The sequence below is a fragment of the Bos javanicus genome, chromosome 11, assembly GCF_032452875.1.
Source record: "Bos javanicus breed banteng chromosome 11, ARS-OSU_banteng_1.0, whole genome shotgun sequence".
NCBI lineage: Eukaryota > Metazoa > Chordata > Mammalia > Artiodactyla > Bovidae > Bos > Bos javanicus.
The window spans coordinates 105,862,488-105,880,444 of record NC_083878.1 but is presented as its reverse complement, the minus strand read 5'-3'; the positions used below and the strand labels follow the sequence as shown (position 1 = coordinate 105,880,444).

General features: G+C 63.2%; 1 protein-coding gene across 3 annotated transcripts; it reads right to left on the bottom strand.

Annotated features, from left to right (window-relative positions):
- Nucleotides 1–11,535: 11,535 nt before the first annotated feature.
- Nucleotides 11,536–16,768, bottom strand: LCN12 (lipocalin 12). Of its 3 annotated transcripts, XM_061434217.1 has the most exons (7): nucleotides 15,416–16,768; nucleotides 14,919–15,055; nucleotides 14,451–14,608; nucleotides 13,620–13,699; nucleotides 13,426–13,542; nucleotides 13,226–13,327; nucleotides 11,536–11,659 (listed from the first exon to the last, which is right to left on the bottom strand). In XM_061434217.1, exons 1-6 carry the CDS (start codon nucleotides 15,530–15,532, stop codon nucleotides 13,229–13,231), a joined length of 708 nt encoding a protein of 235 aa, XP_061290201.1. In that variant the 5' UTR covers nucleotides 15,533–16,768; the 3' UTR covers nucleotides 11,536–11,659; nucleotides 13,226–13,228. The 3 variants fall into 3 exon arrangements, with proteins under 3 accessions (XP_061290201.1, XP_061290204.1, XP_061290202.1); XM_061434220.1 differs by lacking the exon at nucleotides 14,451–14,608 and having other exon boundaries at nucleotides 13,439–13,542; nucleotides 15,416–16,763; XM_061434218.1 differs by lacking the exon at nucleotides 14,451–14,608 and having other exon boundaries at nucleotides 15,416–16,755.
- Between the last annotated feature and the right edge of the window lie 1,189 nt (nucleotides 16,769–17,957).

Sequence of the window (17,957 nt, the reverse complement as noted above, 5' to 3'; positions counted from 1 at the left end):
TGCTTCCTCCCCTCCTGGGAGCTGCATGTGTCTGTGTGTGTGTAGGGTGCGTGTGCATGTGTGTGCACGTGCCTCTTCACCACCAGGCTGGTTACCCTAGGGGATGACGTGGTTCCTCCCCCAACCAGCCAGGGGAGGGACAGGGGTGGGGTGCCCCTACCCACTCCCAGAATCAAACAAGTCTGGGGTCTGGGCTCACAGCATCTTGGTCTGTGAAACCAGCATGGGGGTGAGAAGAGGGCAGCACCCACACCCCAAGCCAGGCACCCACGCCACGCCCCCGCCCCGCCTGCGCCCACACCCGGCGCCCCACCCATGCCCCGCCCACGCCCCACCCTGCGCCCACGCCCCCACTACCCCCATGCCCCGCGCCCATGCACCCCCGCCCCGTGCCCATGCCCCACCCACGCCGTGCCCCTGCCCCACGCCCCACTACACCCATGCCCCACCCACGCCGTGCCCCTGCCCCACGCCCACGCCCCGCCCCTGCCCCGAGCCCATGCCCCACCCACGCCGTGCCCACACCCCGCGCATGCTGCGCCCTGCGCCCCACGCCCCGTGTCCCCGTCCTGCACCCATGCCCTCCCACGCCCAGCGCCACGCCCCGCTCTCAGGGCTCAGCTGTCTCCGGAGGCCTGGTCCTGGATGGGGGCACTCCCTGCCTCGGAGTCACCCTGTCCCCTCGGCCCAAGCAGGGTGGGCATGAATGCCACTTGGTGCTGTGGGATCCAGGGGTACACAGGGACCCCCCCCCCAAGGCCTTGTGGGGGTGAGACGTGACCCAGGCCCTAGGACGCAGGGGAAGGAGGGTGTGGGGCCCCCGAGACCAGGCTAGCCGGACACGCCAGAGTGGGGTCGCTTCTGGGACCACTGCCGCCTCACACTGGTCTCCCCAGCCCACCCGCCCAGCCTTCCCCGGGGGCAGCCAGGGGACCCCGCCATGTGCAGCCACCTCAGGGGACATCTGCTGTCCAGGGGCTCCAGTAACTGCTGGAGTGGAAAAAACCCGACTCCCGGCTAATCCGCCCAGACCTAAGAAATACAATAACTTCCTTCAAAACAAAACAGCTTCCCGCCACAGCATTCCTGCCTGAGCCACCCGAGCAGCCTGCCTGCGGGGTGATCATCCTGAAGAAACACAAGAGACAGCCTGTCTGCGGACGCAGGCACGCCGGTGCACACGTGTGCATGCGTGTCTGGGTGCGTGCACTCGGTGGAAATGATGTTTGCGTCCTCCTATCCCCAGCACCCAGGGAACTGTGGCCTCCTCACCAGGGAAGGGAGGTGGCCCTCAGACCCCCCGGGATCCTACGGGCAGTTCCCTGGGCTGGATCTGCGGTGCCCAGAGCCAAGACCCTCCCCGAGCCCACCGCCATTTCCCGTCCAAGAGAACACCAGGGGGGTCCCCAGATGGCTGCCCGGGAGGAGCCCTGCTGTGCGGGCAGCCATGGATGATGGGTGACGTTGGACACCTTGACATCCAGCCGGGGACCCTGCTGGCTGAGCTCTGGCCGCCTGGCACCCTGGCCTCGCCAGCCTTCAGCAAGCCCCCCCAGGGAGGAAAGAAGGGGTATGAATGCTCCGGGGTGCTCTGGGGCTGGGGGCAGGAGGGCTCTACCTGCTGAGCGGGGGCCTGTTCTCCCTCCCAGGGTCTGTCTGTTCTTCTGGCTCCTGGGAACTGGTCAGCTTGCATGGGGCAGGGGCGGCAGGGGGAGCCTGGCTTGTCAGCCCCGCACTTCCCTCCATGTTGGGAGTCCAGGCCGCCCCGCCTGGCTCCCAGGTCAGGTCAAGGGTCTGCAGAAGGGTCAGCATGGTGGGGGCCCCTTTCCAGGACAAGATTGGCCTGGAGGCCTCACCCAGCCCTGTTCCTGGGGACCTGCCCCATGGCCACCCAGGGGTGCACAGGCCCCTCACAGAGCTCCCCACACAGGCTGCCCCTTCTGTCTTCCCAGCAGAGGCATCTGGAGGACTCCCCACGGTCTCCCTGCCACAGCTGGACGGGGTGCCCCCACAGCAAGCGGGATCCTCAGTCACGTGGCATCACCCTCCCTGGGGGCCCTGTGTCCTCACTGTGTGTTTGGGAGCCAAGGGGTGACTCCTGGGGAGTCAGGCAACCAAGCCCAGGTTGCACTTTGTTGGGGGGTGGCTACTGGGAAAGGTGCTTCCCCGGGGCCAGCATGGGCCCAGGAGGGAAGGCGGGCGGCGGGGGCTCCTGCTCAGCTCTGCACCCACAGATCCGGTCCCCCAGGACCCCGAACACCCCAGCCCACCCCGTTCCTGTCTCAGGAAACAGGCAGCGTCAGCTCTGGAGGCCCCCAGGGTCTGGTCCCTGGCCAGCAGGCCCAGATGGTGCTGGGGGCTCTGGGGCCAGGATCAGACTTGATCCTGCCGCCCACAGGGCCTGGGTCCGGGCCCACAGTGGGCCAGCTGCACAGCTCCAGCCTGCAGCCTCCCAAGTTCCCCCCAGGGCACAACATTCCAGGACGGGCCCTTCCTGTCCTGTCCTCCCCATTCCCCCGCCTCAGGGACCGGAGGGGGGCCCTGGCCTCACACAGCCCCCGCCCCCGTGCCCAGGCCCGCCCTGCGCCCAGGCCCGCCCCTCCTGACACTTCCTCACCCTGTGCCTGCTCACGGGGTGGGGGCCACACGAGGGGCGAGTGGGCCAGGCACCTGCCTCCCGCCTTGTCCCAAGGCCACTTGGGTCCAGTGGTCTGGCCACGTCGAGCGGGCCCATATCCACCGTCCAGGCCCGTGGGGCGCCTACCCGGGCCCTGGCATCCTGCCCAGAAGGAAGCAGGCAGGGCGGCCCTGCCGCGGACGCCGCGTCCACAGGCCCTGTGCCTGATCTGTGGGCTGGCTTCCCAGGGGGGCCAACGGCAGTGACCACAGGGCAGCGCCCGGGGGACCCCTTCTGTCTCGAGGGACGCGGGGTTGTGTTCCACCCGGGAGCGAGCCTAAGGCACGACCTCCCCAGGAGCCAGGGGACGCCAACAGGAGTGCAGGGGTCCCGGTCATCAGCACTTCCTGTGGCCGCCTCCTGTCCAGGCAGCTTGCAGCCCGGCTCCCCTCCAGGGACACAGTAACTGAACTGGAGGCTGTGATAGCCCCTGGGCCAGGGATGGGGCTCTAGACCCAGTCGTGGGGGAAAGTGGGTTTCTGTACAGGAGGGCCGGGAGGGCGGTGGGGAAGCACGGAGCTCCCAAAGGGCCCCCCGGGACGCCCACGCCTGCAGGAGAGGCGGGCGGGACCTCGGCCAGCACAGGCGCGGCTGCCCAGACACTGAGGGGCAGGTCCGTCCATCAGGTGCAAACCCGGGCGGATGAAGGGCAGGAGAAGTGGAGCGGCTGCAGAGAAAGCAGGGTCCCCGGGGTTGACGGCCTCCCAGCCCAGATCCGGACCTAGAACCAGGCAGCCGGCCCTGGGGCCCGGCCCTTGCTGGTGTTTCCTTCCTGTTTCTCCTTCCTCCTGTTAGCGTTCTACATCCACGTCCTTGGAGATTAACTTTACAGGTTTTTTTTTAAAAAACAGAGCCTTCAGTGGGCCTGTGGCCAACAGCAGGAAGCAGGTGGTTCCGCGGGGACCCGGCAGCCCCGCAGCTGAGGAGAAAGGGGCACCTCCTCAGCTGTGCAGGGACCCCGGTTTCCTACGGGGGAGATCGCCCTTCCCCACTGCTGTCGGAAGTTCGCGTGTGCCTGGGAGACAGCGGAAAGGCCCCGCACAGGCGCCCCGTTCATCAGTGAGGTGCCTTTCATGCAAACCTGCCCTCTCTGCCGTTTATTCGGAGGAGCTCACCCCTCGAGCAGGTCTTCTCTGATGCTGGCCTGACATTGGTTCGAGCCGGGGATTGCCCTGGGGGTGGAGGCTCTCCCTCGCCGGCCCCTCCCCCTGGCCTGCCCTCCCAGCCTGGCCCGGTGGCAGCGGGGATCCCGAGGAGCGCCCCCCACTCCCGCACCTCGAGTCCCGGCAAGTGCAGCAGCCGCGGGGTTGGGGGTCTGGTCTGCAGTTCTAGGGGACACGGCAGCCCTCCCCGCTTTCTGTGTTCTCGTGCGACAGTTTAGTAGGTATTTTGTTTTGGACTTTGCTCATTTCATCTAAACTTTCCCTTTGGACGTGTGACGGTGCCCGTGATGCCCTCTCGTGAGCCTGGATGGTCTCGGGCAGTGCTGTGCAGCCTGGCGGTGGGTGCTGCCTATCTCCTTCCTCGGGCAGCCTTGCCCGCCGTCCGTCCACTTGACCGCTGCAGGAACCGCCGGGGACTTTGCTGTCTGCTCTGCTGTTTTTCCGTTTGGTCCTGGCCCGACTGCCTTATTTCCTCCTGAGACGCCCTCGGGGCGAGCTGCCGTTTTCTCCACTTCCTGACCGAGGCGGTTAACCCTTCCCCCTTCCGCTCCGCTAACACGTGCAGGGTGGCTGCGGGGTTGGGGGGGGGGGGGGGGGGCCCTCCCCCCCCAACACCCCACACCCCTTCCCCACCCCTCCACCCCCACCCTGCCAGCCCCAGGGATGGGGCACTAGCTTTGACATAAAGTGTTTTCTAAAGTGTTTAGTGAAAAATATCTTCAGGGTCTCCCTCGTGGCTAAGTGGTAAAGAATCCGCCTGCCAATGCGGGAGACATGAGCTCGATCCCTGGTCCAGGAAGATCCCGTGGGCTGCAGAGCAACTGAGCCCGGGAGCCGGAACTGTCGACCCCACGTGCCTAGAGCCCCTGCTCCGCAACCAGAGAGTAACACCCACACTCCACAACCGAGAAAGCCCTTGCAGCAACCAAGACCCAGCACAGCCAGAAATAAAGAAATAAAGTTAGACAATTTCTGATTTCCACCTCATTTCCTCTTTAATTGCTCATCAACTATTTAGAAGAACTTTTTCCCCTCCTTTTTTCCTTTTTAAAAATTGAACTATAGGTAATTTATAATGTTCTTAGAAGAACATTTCTTAATTACCAGACCTGCAGAGATGTTTTTAAAAGAAGATTTGATTTACAATATGTTTGTGTTGTGGTCAGACAAAAATTTAAAAAAATGGTTTTGGCCATGCCGACTGTGGGGTCTTAGTTTTCCCACCAGAGATTGAACCCCTTGCAGTGGAAATGTGGAGTCTCAGCCACTGGAGCACCAGGGAGGTCCCCTACTCCTCCACTTAATCCTTATGTGTATGGAAACTTGCTTTGTGGTCTAGTAGTTGGTTAACTTTTGTAAATACCCACATCAACTAGATGTATCGGTCATAGTAAAACCTGTAACTGAACTGAGCTGAAGTGAAAACTGTGAACCCGAGATGCCCATCAGTGGGCAGATGTATGACCGACTTTTGGTACATCTGTGAGGTTAAGCACTCAGTTCAGTCACTCAGTTGTGTCCGACTCTTTTCGACCCCAGGGACTGCAGCATGCCAGGCCTCCCTGTCCATCACCAACTTCCACGGCTTGCTCAAGCTCATGTCCATCAAGTCAGTGATGCCATCCAACCATCTCATCCTCTGTCGTCCCCTTCTCCTCCTGCCCTCAATCTTTCTCAGCATCAGGGTCTTTTCCAGTGAGTCAGTTCTTCCCATCAGGTGGCCAAAGTATTGGAGCTTCAGCTTCAGCATCAGTCCTTCCAATGACTGTTCAGGACTGAGTCCCTTTACGATTGACTGGTTGATTTCCTTGCAGTCCAAGGGACTCTCAAGAGTCTTGTCCAACACCACAGTTCAAAAGCATCAATTCTTTGGCATTCAGCATTCTTTATAGTCCAACTCTCACATCCATACATGACTACTGGCAAAACCATGACTTTGATTAGATGGACCTTTGTCAGCAAAGTAATGTCTCTGCTTTTTAACATGCTGTCTAGGTTGGTCATAGCTTTTCTTCAAAGGAGCATGAGTCTTTTCATTTCATGGCTGCAGTCACCATCTGCAGCAATTTTGGAGCCCAAGAAAACAAACTATCACTGTTTCCACTGTTTCCCCATCTATTTGCATGAAGTGATGGGACCAGATGCCATGATCTTAGTTTTCTGAATGTTGAGTTTTAAGCCAACTTTTTCAGTCTCCTCTTTCACTTTCATGAAGAGGCTCTTCAGTTCCTCTTTGCTTTCTGCCATAAGGGTGGTGTCACCTGCGTATCTGAGGTTATTGATATTTCTTCCAGCAATATTCCAATATTCCACGAGATTCCAGCTTGTGCTTCATCCAGCCCAGCATTTCACAAGATGTACTCTGCATAGAAGTTAAATAAGCAGTGTGACAATATACAGCTTTAATGTACTCCTTTACCAATTGGGAACCAGTCTGTCCAGTGCCAACTGTTGCGTCTTGACCTGCATACAGGTTTCTCAGGAGGCAGGTCAGGTGGTCTGGTATGCCCATCTCTCAGCAACAAAAAGGGATGGACCATTGATTCAAGCAACCATGTGGATGCATCACAAGCTCATTTTTTCTCAGTGAAGGAAGGCAATAAAAGCGTTTGCTCTGTGTGTTTCCACTGAGATGAGACTAGAAAATGCAAACTCACCTGTGATAACAGCCGTGCCTGTGGGGCGAGGGACTCAGGGAAACTTTTGAGGTGACAGAGTCACTTACTCAGCTTCATCACCACGGTTTCCTGGACACACACACATTTACAAGCTTATCAACTTGTCCCCAGAAATGTGCTCAGCTTGCTGCATGTCCGTTTCACCTCAGTAAAGCTGTCGGGAGACCTCCTTGTGTCCTTGGGGCGAAGGTACGACCTGCAGCTGGTGAGTGCAGTGCCCTCTCCACTCCCCGTTATTCAGACCTCATGTCCTGGATGAGCCCGCGAGCCAGGACTGTCATCCGTGGAGGGAGGTCTGTAAAGTCCCACAAGGATTGTGGGTTTCTGTCTCCTGTGGTTCTGTTATTTCTTGCTTTTGTTATTTTGAGGCCATATTATTAACTTCATACAAATGGAAAGTTCTGGTATGTTCTTGATTCCACTGTCATTATGAAATCACCCTTTCGTCACTAGTAATTCTTATGTCCTAAAGTCTTCTTTGTCTGGTATTAGTATAACTTTCACTGGACTGGTATTAACCTAGGGAATCTTTTTCCTTTACCTCCTAATATTTTTTTGTTTTTGTTTTTCTTTTTTTCCTCCTAACATTTATTTACCATTTTGTCTTAAATGTTTCTCTCATAAAACAGCCTATGATGCATTTAAAAAAAATCCTGTCTGGGAGCTTCCCTGAAAGAATCCACCTGCCCGTGCAGGAGACATGAGTTGGATCCCTGGTTAATGGAGCAACTCAGCTCATGTGCCAAAGCCACTGAGCCCACAGACGGCACAGCCTGTGCTCCGCAGCAAGAGAAGCCGCTGCAGCGAGCAGCCGGGCACCACAAGAGGAGGACCCTGCTCCCCGCAACCAGAGGAAAGCCTGGGCAGCAACAAAGACTCAGCACAGCCAGAAATAAATCAATTAAGAAAAAATGTTATCTGATGAGACTTTTAAGACATAACTTTATTTAATGTAACAACTTACATTGGGATTTAAATGTACTTTCTTACTAGGTGCTTTATGTCTTTCCCACCTGTTTTTTCCACGGGGTCACAAAGAGGCAGACGCGACTGGGCGGCTGAGCAGCAATATATTTACGTGTGTGTGTGTGTGTGTGTAGTTGTGTGCGTGCGTGCGCAGGTTTGCTGCGTGTACACACGTATGTATATGTGTGTGTGTGCATACACGTACATGTTTGTGGGCAGCGTCTGTGCACTCCAGACGTGGGATTCCTAGGACCCAGCAGCCTCATCCCGAGCACGCAGCTCTGAGCCGTTTTTACAGACAGCACTCTGACAGCAAATGTGGCGGTTTCCACCCCAACCAGTTCTCTGGTTCTCTGGCACCAGCTGGGTGTCCCACAGTTTGATTTTGACACTAACTCCCCGGCGTCAGTGCAGACCCCACAGACCAAGGGCTCCGTCCCACAGGGCTGTCCCCACACATCGGACGCCACCACCTCACCAGCTGTAATCAGGGGCTCCCGGGACCCCTTCCTGGGGCTCAGTACTAGCTGCTGCAGCCCACACGAGCAGGCCCACGGCTCACTTGCTATTTGCAGTGTATCCTGAAGGTACAGGTGGAATCGGCCAACGGCCGGGGTGCACTGCCTTCCCAGCACCTCTGCACATTCACCCAACCGGACCTCTCCGGACCTCACTGGCGGGGTCTGGGGAGGCTGCATCATGCAGGCGATTAAACGACTGGCTGTTAGTGATGCGTTCAGGAGGTCCGGGTGGGGCCAGAAGCACCCCCGCCCCGAGCCAGCCTTGGTCTTCCTGGATTCCAGCCCGCACTCTGAAGCCACGTAGGGTTTCCTAGCCGCTCCGCCCCCAGCTCCTGGCAGCCACCGCTCCACTGTCTGTGGGCCCACTTGTTCTGGACGCTTCGTGTAAACGGAGCCACACGCTCTGCGTCGTGTCTGGCCTTTTACCCAGTGTCCTCGGGGTTCATGCTGGTGCAGCGCGTGTCAGACTCTTCTTCGTTTTTGTGGCGGGGCTGCCGCAGGCCTCAGACCTCACAGCTGGTGCCCCCAAGTTACCAGGAACAAGAGCCGTGTGGGCACGTGAGCAGGGGGCATGTGTGCGCCTGCATGTGCTGTGTGTGTGTGTGTGTGTGTGTGTGTGTGCTGTGCATGTGACGTGTGTGCGGGGGGGCCTGGGCAAGGCCGAGGAGGTGGAGCCCGTGTTTCAGCATGGCCCCAGCCCTCCCCCACCACAGGTGGGAACTGTGGCTTCCTCACTAGGGAAGGTGATGGGGGTCAACCGCCCATGGTCCCGCCCTGTGCCCTCTCCCCGGCCCCATGGTCATGCAGCTGTCCCTCTGGCTGCCCTGCCCTGTCCCCCCTCAAGTGGTCAGACCCCAGCAAGCCCAGTTGCACACTTGGGGCCTCAAAGGGTCCTGAGACCTCAAGGGCCCTCTGCTCTCCCTGAAACGGTCCCCCAGGGGCCAGGGTGGTCTCTCCTGTGCCGGGGTGGTCACTGCGGCCACCCAGACCCAGACGCAGCTCTGTCCTCCCAGCCATGTCACCGCCCTCAGGGGCCCCAGAGACCTGGGAAATAGAACTGCGCTGAATCCCGGGTTCCTGGACCAACCAACGTCACGGCCACAGCTCAGCAGGGCCCGTGTGTCCACCCGGCCAGCAGGATTAGAATCCCATGGCCGGAGTCGGGGCCTGGTCTGGGCCCTCGCCCACGTCTGGCCCTGCTGGCATGCGGCCGCCACACTGCCCTGCCTGCAGGGGGCTTGGTTGAGAGAACCAAGGGGCTGAGCTCCCCAGGGCACTGGGGTCTTCTGACATCTTCATGCCTCTAAAGGCTCAGGTGCCAGCGAGTCTGAGCCCAGGGACTGGCTGGACCCACCCGTGTCCCTGGCCCCAGGCCCCCGCTTTCGACTTTACAGGGTTTCTGCTTGTCAGAGGGTAGAGGTAGGGTTCCAGGTGATACTGACCCGTCCTGGGGACAGGCTGGTAACCGAGCCACCCAGAATGTAGGGAGGGACGTCCAGCCAGCCTCAGAGAGAGGCGGCAGGTGGCATGGGCCGAGGGCATGACCTGGACAGACGGCCAGCAGGACAGCTGTGGCAGCACTCGGGCCAGCGGGGCTAGGGGTGGGGCGACTGCAGTGACCCTGCGCAGCTGCGTCTTGACTTTAGCCAAAAGCAAGCCATCTGGGCCTGCCGGGCAGGGCCATCGCCCCACACTCTCCCATGGGGACAGGTAGAGACCCAGCCTGGAGGACAGGGCCAGGCCGGAGGGCGGGGCACGGAGGGCGGGGCCAGACTGGAGGGCGGGGCCAGGCCGGGGCTGGGGGAAGGGCAGGCGGGAGGCGGGGCTGCGGGACACCCCCCCAGGCTCCCAGCGCGCTGCCGGTCACTGGTGGGCGGGGCCTGGCAGCTCAGAGTTGGAAACTGCTCTTCAGACGATTAAACAGGCCCCTCTGTCTTCCTACGGAGACCATCGGGCCAGCCGCAGGCCAGAACACATGCTTCCAGCGCCCATCTCTGCCCAACCTCGGCTCCGTCCCCTCAGGACCGGAGCACCTATCCACCCCCACCCTCGCAGTGCTTCCAGCCCAGCTGACAGTGAACCCCAGGCCCACCCCACTGACCAGACAGGAGGGGCGTGCGTGTGGCCAGAGGTCTGGTGACTCTGCCAAGGGGTCGGCCAGCATCCTTGAACCTCAGTTTCCCCATCTGTGCAGAGGCACCAAGGAGCACCCCCCGCCCCCGCAGGGCTGTGCAGGGTTAAGAAGTCTGGGGGCCGAGTGGGGCCCCACCTCTCTGCCTGCGCCCGGGGCCTGGACCCCACCCAGCTGCTGTCCCCTGTCTGGCCCGGGCCCCAGGCCGGCGAGGGCTTAGACCTGCCTCTAAGGATGGCCCCGTCCACGGAGAACATCACGGGTCAGCGGGGGAAGGACGGAGGAAGAAACACAGCGGGACAGAGAGGGACCACGGCGGAGGGTCCACCCTGTGAACCATCACCCAGTAGCCAGTCCACAGCGGACAGGCCCATCCTCACGCAGGAAGGAAGGCTGCACCCCACAACCACAAGCCCTTGGTCAGAACACAGCCACCCTCACGCCCACCTCCTCCACCCGTCCTCCCACCAGCCACCCACCTGCACACCTCGAGCCCTCTGCTAACCCCCCCACCTCCGTCCGTCCATCCGCTCAGGGCCCGCCCCCTGCCCCCAGCAGGCAGGTGTTCACGGCCTCCTCTGTGGCCGCTGCCGTTCGGCGTCTGGGACACAGCGGCGGGCAGAGCAGGCTTGTGCCTGGACAACCCGAGCTGTTGGAGAGTCAGATGCCCAGAGGGACGTCAAACCGCGGTGCCCCTGGGGTCTATTACAGGGTCAATCTGGGCCATCAAGGAAGGCTTCCGTCCCAGAACCCGCCTGGGTTCTGCGACACCCTGCTCGGTGGACGTGTCTATGAGACCAGGCTCCACCGCCCAGGGATGCTGGAAGGGCTGCCTTCAGAGGAGTTTTAGACCACCCCCTCGTGGAGTCCTCCTGAGGGTAGATGCGCCTGGAGGCCAAGGTCAGGCACAGCAGGGTCTCTCTGGATGCCTGTTACCCTCTCCTGGGGCCGGTTCCACCCCGGCCCTGGGCGCACCCTACACCTCCCGGCTGGTAGATCCGGGGGTGCACCGGGAAGAGACTCAGGAAGGGGTGGTGCCCAGCGCTCAGACTGAGGTTGGTGTCCCGGCTGGCAGCCTCTGCTCTGCAGCGTCCCTGTCCCTGCACCCTCAGTGGCAGGAGGCCCAGCTCCCCTTCCCCAGCCTGGGGCCTCTGTGTCCGGTCCTCCAGGCCTTCTGGGGGCAGAGGGAGGCCTCTGAGGTCCCCCAGCAAGGAGCTGGGAGGATGAGGGGCCTTGTCCTGGGAACCACCTAGTACTGCCCACAAGGACATGCAGACACATTCACGCCCTCGTGCGCACGCCCCTGGTGGGCAGGGGCTGGGCATGGGTGCTCTGAGGGCAGCCCCCACCCGGGTGCCTCCCCACCTGCCCCAAGGTCACGGTCGCTCACACTCCTAGGTCCCAGCACAGCGAGTTTATTTCATGCTGGGAGTGGAGGTGGGGAGAGTGGGGCAGTGAGGCCGGGTTTGGCGGGGGATGAGGTGACTTCATCTTTCAGCATTTCTCAGGCAGGACTGACCACTCTGATGGAGAGACAGAGCCTCGGGATGGAGGCCGCAGGGGACGGGGCAGAGCCGGGAGGGAAACCAAGACAGACACAGACACACACACATGCACACACACACACACAGACTGGCATCGTGCACACATGTACACACACGTGCACACACGCACACACGCACAGACTGGCATCGTGCACACATGTACACACACACGTGCACACACGCACACACGCACAGACTGGCATCATGCACACATGCACACACGTGTGCACACGCACGCACACACGTGCACACACACACAGACTGGCATCGTGCACACACGCACACACACGTGCACACAGTCGCTTTCAGGAGGGAATGGGGAGGAGGCAGGGAGGGGGCAAGGGCTGGGGTGGGGGCCGAGGCACCTCTAGGGGCTGCCCTGCTGCCAGCCTGACCTTCTGGGGGGAAGTGCCCATGGGGCCAGACTCACTGCAGACCCTGGTGGCCAAGCATGGTGGGTGTGCGGTGGGCATGCACATGCTTGTGAGTGAGTGTGTACCCGAGGGCATCCTCCCTGTGCACGTGTGTGTGCATGCGTGTGTAAGTGGTATATGTTCAAGCGTGAAGTGGTATATGTGCATGTGGCTGTCATGTGTAAGAGCAGAGGAAGGAAACTCAGGGGTGATGGGAGGGGCACTTGGCTGGGGAGGGGGTGACCCAGGGGAGGGGACCTGGGTGTGGAGGGGTGACCTGGGTAGGCGGGGGACACAGGTGGGAGGGGGTGACCTGGGGGAGGGGGACCCGGGTGGGAGGGTGACCCGGGAAGGGGTGACCTGGGTGTGGAGGGGTGACCCGGGGGAGGGGGGACCTGAGTGGGAGGGGGTGACCCAGGAAGGGGTGACCTGGGTGTGGAAGGGTGACCTGGGTGGGATGGGAGAGGGACTCAGGTGGAAGGGGGTGACCTGGGGGAGGGGACCTGGGTGTGGAGGGGTGACCTGGGTAGGCGGGGGACACAGGTGGGAGGGGGTGACCTGGGGGAGGGGGACCCGGGTGGGAGGGTGACCCGAGAAGGGGTGACCTTGGTGTGGAGGGGTGACCCAGGGGAGGGGGGACCTGAGTGGGAGGGGGTGACCCAGGAAGGGGTGACCCGGGTAGGAAGGGTGACCTGGGTGTGGAGGGGTGACCCGGGGGAGGGGGACCCAGGTGGGAGGGGGTGACCCGGGTGTGGAGGGGTGACCCGGGGGAGGGGGACCCAGGTGGGAGGGGGTGACCCGGATGGGAGGGGTGACCTGGGAAGGGGGACCCAGGTGGGAGGGGGTGACCCGGGTGTGGTGGGGTGACCTGGGGAGGGGTCCCAAGTGGGAGGGGGTGACCCAGGACTGGGGGACCTAGGGGAAGGGAGACCGTGGGGGAGGGGCTGGCCCCGGGGAAGGGGACGCAGGTAGGGAGGAGACCAAGGAGCATTGAGACCCCCAATACGGACTCAGGCTGAACCCTGGGGTAGCTGGGACCCCACGCTTGGGCCACAGGTGTGGGCCGGGCTCCCGCAGGACCCCCGCAGGGCTCCGAGGCCCCGGGCAGACGCCAGCTGGTGCAGAAGCCCACCTGTCAGGTCTGGAAAGACGATACTGTCATCCGAGAGGCCCTGAGCTCGGACCAGGCAGACGAACTTGTCCAGCACCTGGGTCTGAATAGCCCATATTCTGCCTGGGGGCCGAGGAGCATGGCCTGGCTTCAGCCACACGTAGACTGGCCTCCCTGCCCCCCACCCACGCTGACTGACCGCGCTGGGGCGAGGGGCTCACACAGCAGGCTGACCCTGAGGATCCTCTGCAGGTCCGACTGCTTTTTGGAGAGCAGGAGGGCGAAGGACACGTAGTCCGTGTCATACACTTGGATCTCCTCGGGGTCCGCCCCGGGCTCTGGCGAGGCAGCCTCGTCAGGCCTCCGCCAGCGCCCACAGGCTGCCCCCTCCTCCCCCCGCCCCCCGCCCCCTCACCTCCACTGTGATCCACCGAGAACGTCCCAGGCTGGGACTGCGAAATAAGCTCGTACGACCAGGTGACACAGCGCTGGCCCCTGGGGAGGGGGACGGGCAGGAAGAAGGTTCCAGAACCCGGCCGGGCCTTTCCCAGGGGCTGCCCCCAGGTGGACCCACCAGGAGGGCCCACTCACGAGCCCCAGCAGCCCTGGGGCTTTGCCCCGTGGAGGGGACCTCAGCCCTGGGAGCTCTGGCGCCGTGTGGCCCACCCGTCTGTGGCCTCCATCAGGTCCACCCGCTGACCATTCCTCGGCCTGGAACCAGACCCGAAATGCACCCGAGGCACACGCTCGAGGGACGGTGTTTCTGGGCCGTGACGTGCCTGGGAGAGCTCTGGCTGGGCCCTGGACTTGAGCTGGGAGGCAGGACCTGGTGCCCTGACCCTGCCAGGCAAACACACTCGACTGACAGCAACAGCGGAGGCTTCTGGAGGTGGTGTTTGCACTGAGTCCCTGCCCCCCGAGGGATCGGGAGCTGGTAAGGATTTGGAGACTCCCCGCTGGGGTCTGGCGTGGCTGAGCCTGCACAGAGCTGGGGCAGGGGGCTGCTCTGTGCCCCGCTGCTGGCCTCCGGGCTTCCTGTCTCATGCCGGGATCCAAGAACCCCAAGCGAAAGAGATCTCTGGGTGGGTGGGCGAGGAAGGCCTCGGGACCTGCTGGAGGAGCTGCCCCGGGAAGGAAGCCCTTGTGGTTTCAGCGTCTCCAGGGGGGCTGTGCACCCCCAGGGCACCCCCAGGGCTGTCCATCAAGCCTCCCCACTCTCCCCAACCAGTCATCCCGGCTGTTCCACCAGAGTGCCTGTCGCCCTGGACAGCACAGCAACGGGTCCAGGGGAACGCAGGACTCAAGAAGAGCCGATCAGACACCATGGCCAGGCCGGCCTGGATATTTCTTCTGTTCTGGAATTCTGATCTGAAGAGGACGTCAGTGTAAGCCACTGTCTTATCCCTGTGAGGGGAGAACCTGCCTGAATGGAAGTCCAGGGCAGGCAGAGCTGAGAGGAGGAGAGGGAGGGGGTGAGGAGGCTCTGATCACAGTGTGTGAGATCTTGGATCCAGTGGAACCTGGCATCCACCAGCCCTGGGGTCTCCTGAGTCTGTGATCTAGTCCGTGCCTCCCCTCTTTTGAAGACGCCCCCCTAGACCCGGGTGAGGTTGTTAGCGGCTCGTGCTGGACATCAAGTTAGGAGGAAGGCCCTGGGAGAGTGCGGCCAGAGCCCCTGGTGGAGCTGCCGCGGAGGCACGGGCCCCTCACTCACCGGATCATGGCGTATGCCGCTTCCAAGTGGTTGTTTTTATTTAGCACGAACGTCGCCGTGAAAGGGCTCAGCAGGGACCTGTCTGCTACCGTGTGGGTGTTGCCCGCCAGGCCGAGGACATACCACTCCCCCTGGAACTGCAGGGGGCCGGGGGTAGGCAGGGGCCGGGCTGGCCGGGAACCCTGCTGCACTCGGCAACAGCTCCCGGTGTTCGGTCACGCTGGCAGGAGCCCGAGAGAGCCCGGGCCTCGCAGGGACTGTGACGCTGGCTGGGGGGGCCCCACAGGGACTGTATGCTGGCAGGGGGGGCTCTCTGGGCAGAGGAACTGAGATATTCCCCCCAACTCCACAGGGAGAGGTGGGGACTACAGGGGAGTCTAGGGTTCTCTGCTGCCAGAGGCCAGGGGTCTCCATGGTGGGGGTGCCCAGAGACCTGGCCTGGCTGACTCCCCGCACCCAGGCCTGGCGGGCACCTCCCGTCCCTCCTTGGCCCTGACCTTGCTGTCCTCGAAACTCTGCAGAACAGAGCTGGGGGCCGCCCGGGTGTGTGGGCTCTGTCCCTGGAGGGCTCTCGGCAGGTACAGAAGCACCCACAGGGCCAACCGCGGGCCCATCCCGGCAGGGACGGGGTGGGACGCGCCGCTGGTGCTGCTGACCTCAGGCTCGCCCACCTCTTTATGGGCCTGCCTGGGGGTGTGACCTGGCACCGTCCTCCTCAGGACCAGGCTGGGGGTGGGCTCCAGGGGTGGGGCCCAATCAGGCCCTGCCCACCAGAGATGGGGGCATCTGGGTCACAGCCTGGACAGCGTGGGAAGCCAATGGGGCAGGTGGGGTGCCCACTGGGTCCAGCCCTCCCGGGGAGGCCCGAGCCAGCCTCCCGGGCTCGGCCGCCCCTTGCCCCCTCCGGGGGCCTCCCCACGCCGGCCCAGCTGCACCAAAGGACAGAATGCTGTGTCCCAGGCGGGAACCCAGGGGTCAGGGTCAGGGCCAGGGCGTTCTCACTCTGGAACAGGCAGGGCAGCCAGCCCGCAGGCGGCTCCACAGCCCCGAGACCGAAGTGGGGCCAGAACAGGGCCGGGGGGACCTGAGTCACCGCCCAGGAGGCGGGCAGGGGAGGAGGGGACAGGGAAGGCCAGCCGGGCGGGGGCGGCCCCACACGCTGGTCCTGGGGGCTGGAGGGCAGCTGTGGAGGGCGTGGGTGGCCTCAGACACCCCTGGGGGAGGACAGAGCCCTCCTCTCCACTCCAGCCGGGCACTGGGTGCTGGGCTCCGTCAGACGTGGGAAGGACCTGTGCTCGACCCCCGAGCTTGCCCTGGGCCACCTCCCCCGACCCTTGGCCTCCGGGCCCAAGGCTTCAGGCCTTGGCTCAGTCCCAGGCCGCCTCCTCTCCTCTGGGAAGGGCCTGGCCCTGGGGTGGGGCGGGGGCTCTGGGGGGCTCAGCCCCCTGCCTTGACCTCCCTGAGCCTGGCCGGTTAGCCAGGTCTTCTGCTCACAGACTCTGGCCTCAGCGACCTGGTGGTTAACCTCCCGAAGGACCCGTCACGCTCCGCCTAAGCTGGGGGGCAGCCCCCAGCCCCTCTGAAAGCTCCTATCCTACTCCGCTGACCCCACTTGATCCTCAGCCTGGCCGAGGCGGCACCTGGCCCCTTGGGCTGTGGGCACTCTGCCGCGCCAGGCCGGGCCCTCCTCCTACCACTGTCCCGCCCACTGGGCCCTCCAGGGAGACTGAGAGCGGCGGTCAGCAGCGTGTCAGATGGGACAGCCCGCCCCCAAGTGCCGCCATCCCACCAGGGCCCTGTGACCACCTGACCTGCCATGGTTAGCTCCTGCAGTGGCTGAGGCCAGGCGAGGCCTCCACCCCAACCCAGCCCTGAGCGGAGCCCCAGGCCCAGGGCTCCCACTGCCCCCCAGGCCCTGTCCCCCTCCAGGCCCTATTCCCCCCCGGACCCTGTACCCCCGTGGGCCCTGTCCCCCCCAGGCCCTGTCCCCCCGTGGGCCCTGTCCCCCTCCAGGCCCTATCCCCCCCCGGGCCCTGTCCCCCTCCAGGCCCTATCCCCCCCCGGGCCCTGTCCCCCCGCAGGCCCTGTCCCCCTCCAGGCCCTATTCCCCCCCGGACCCTGTACCCCCGTGGGCCCTGTCCCCCCGCGGGCCCTGTCTCCCCCAGGCCCTGTTCCCCCCCAGGCCCGGTCCCCCCCAGGCCCGGTCTCCCCCAGGCCCTGTCTCCCCCAGGCCCTGTCCCCCCCCAGGCCCTGTCCCCCCCAGGCCCTGTCTCCCCCAGGCCCTGTCCCCCCTCAGGCCCTGTCTCCCCCAGGCCCTGTTCCCCCCCAGGCCCTGCCCCCCCCCAGGCAGGGCACCCCCCTCCACGTGTGCACCCAGCAGAGTAGGAACGCTGCTGCAGGGGAGCGGGAAGGGTGAGTGAGCCCCCGTGAAGCCCTCTCAAGCTGGGGAACTTGGAGGCCCCTCTGCGGTGGGGGACATCTGGCCCTGTCCCCACACGCAGGGGCCTGGCCCCCTGCCCACCGGAGCTCCTGCAGGGGCAGGGACAGCAGGTGCCCACCGGGAAGCGCCGAGCACAGGGAGTGCCCTGGTGGCCCAGTGGTTAGAATTCCCGGCTTTCACGGCCACAGCCGGGTTCAGTCCCTGGTCTGGGAACTCCCGCCAGCCGCGTGGCCAGAAAACGCCGAGCGCCCGCTGGTGTTGCAGCCGCGGTGGGGAAGCGGTGCTGGAGGCTGGGACGCGGAGCCTCATCCCCGAGGGGCGGGTGGGGGGTCCGAGTCAGTGCAGCTCAGGCATGCATGGCCCTTCCAGACTCCCTGACCAAGACTGCCAGTCAGAGTTCCCTAAGCTTTTCAAGGTTTCTCTTTCTGATAAGATTCTCTAGGCAAGAGTGCTGGGGTGTGTCACCAGGCCCTCCTCCAGGGGATCCTCCCCCACCCCAGGCCTGAGCTGCAGGTTCTTTACCACCCCTGGGAAGCCCGATAAAAAGCCAACTCTTACAATTAAAAGGCAAAGCTCAATTATAACCGATAAAATCTTTA

What these genes read in the sequence shown, in the direction of transcription:
- LCN12 (XM_061434217.1), bottom strand. Translation starts at nt 15,532, where the DNA reads ATGGGCCCGCGGTTGGCCCTGTGGGTGCTTCTGTACCTGCCGAGAGCC. An exon ending in GCGGCATACGCCATGATCCG is followed by an intron (nt 14,609 to 14,918) that starts GTGAGTGAGGGG and finishes CTCCCCTCACAG; the next exon opens with GGATAAGACAGTGGCTTACA. An exon ending in CCAGGGCGACAGGCACTCTG is followed by an intron (nt 13,700 to 14,450) that starts GTGGAACAGCCG and finishes CCCCCTCCCCAG; the next exon opens with GGGCCAGCGCTGTGTCACCT.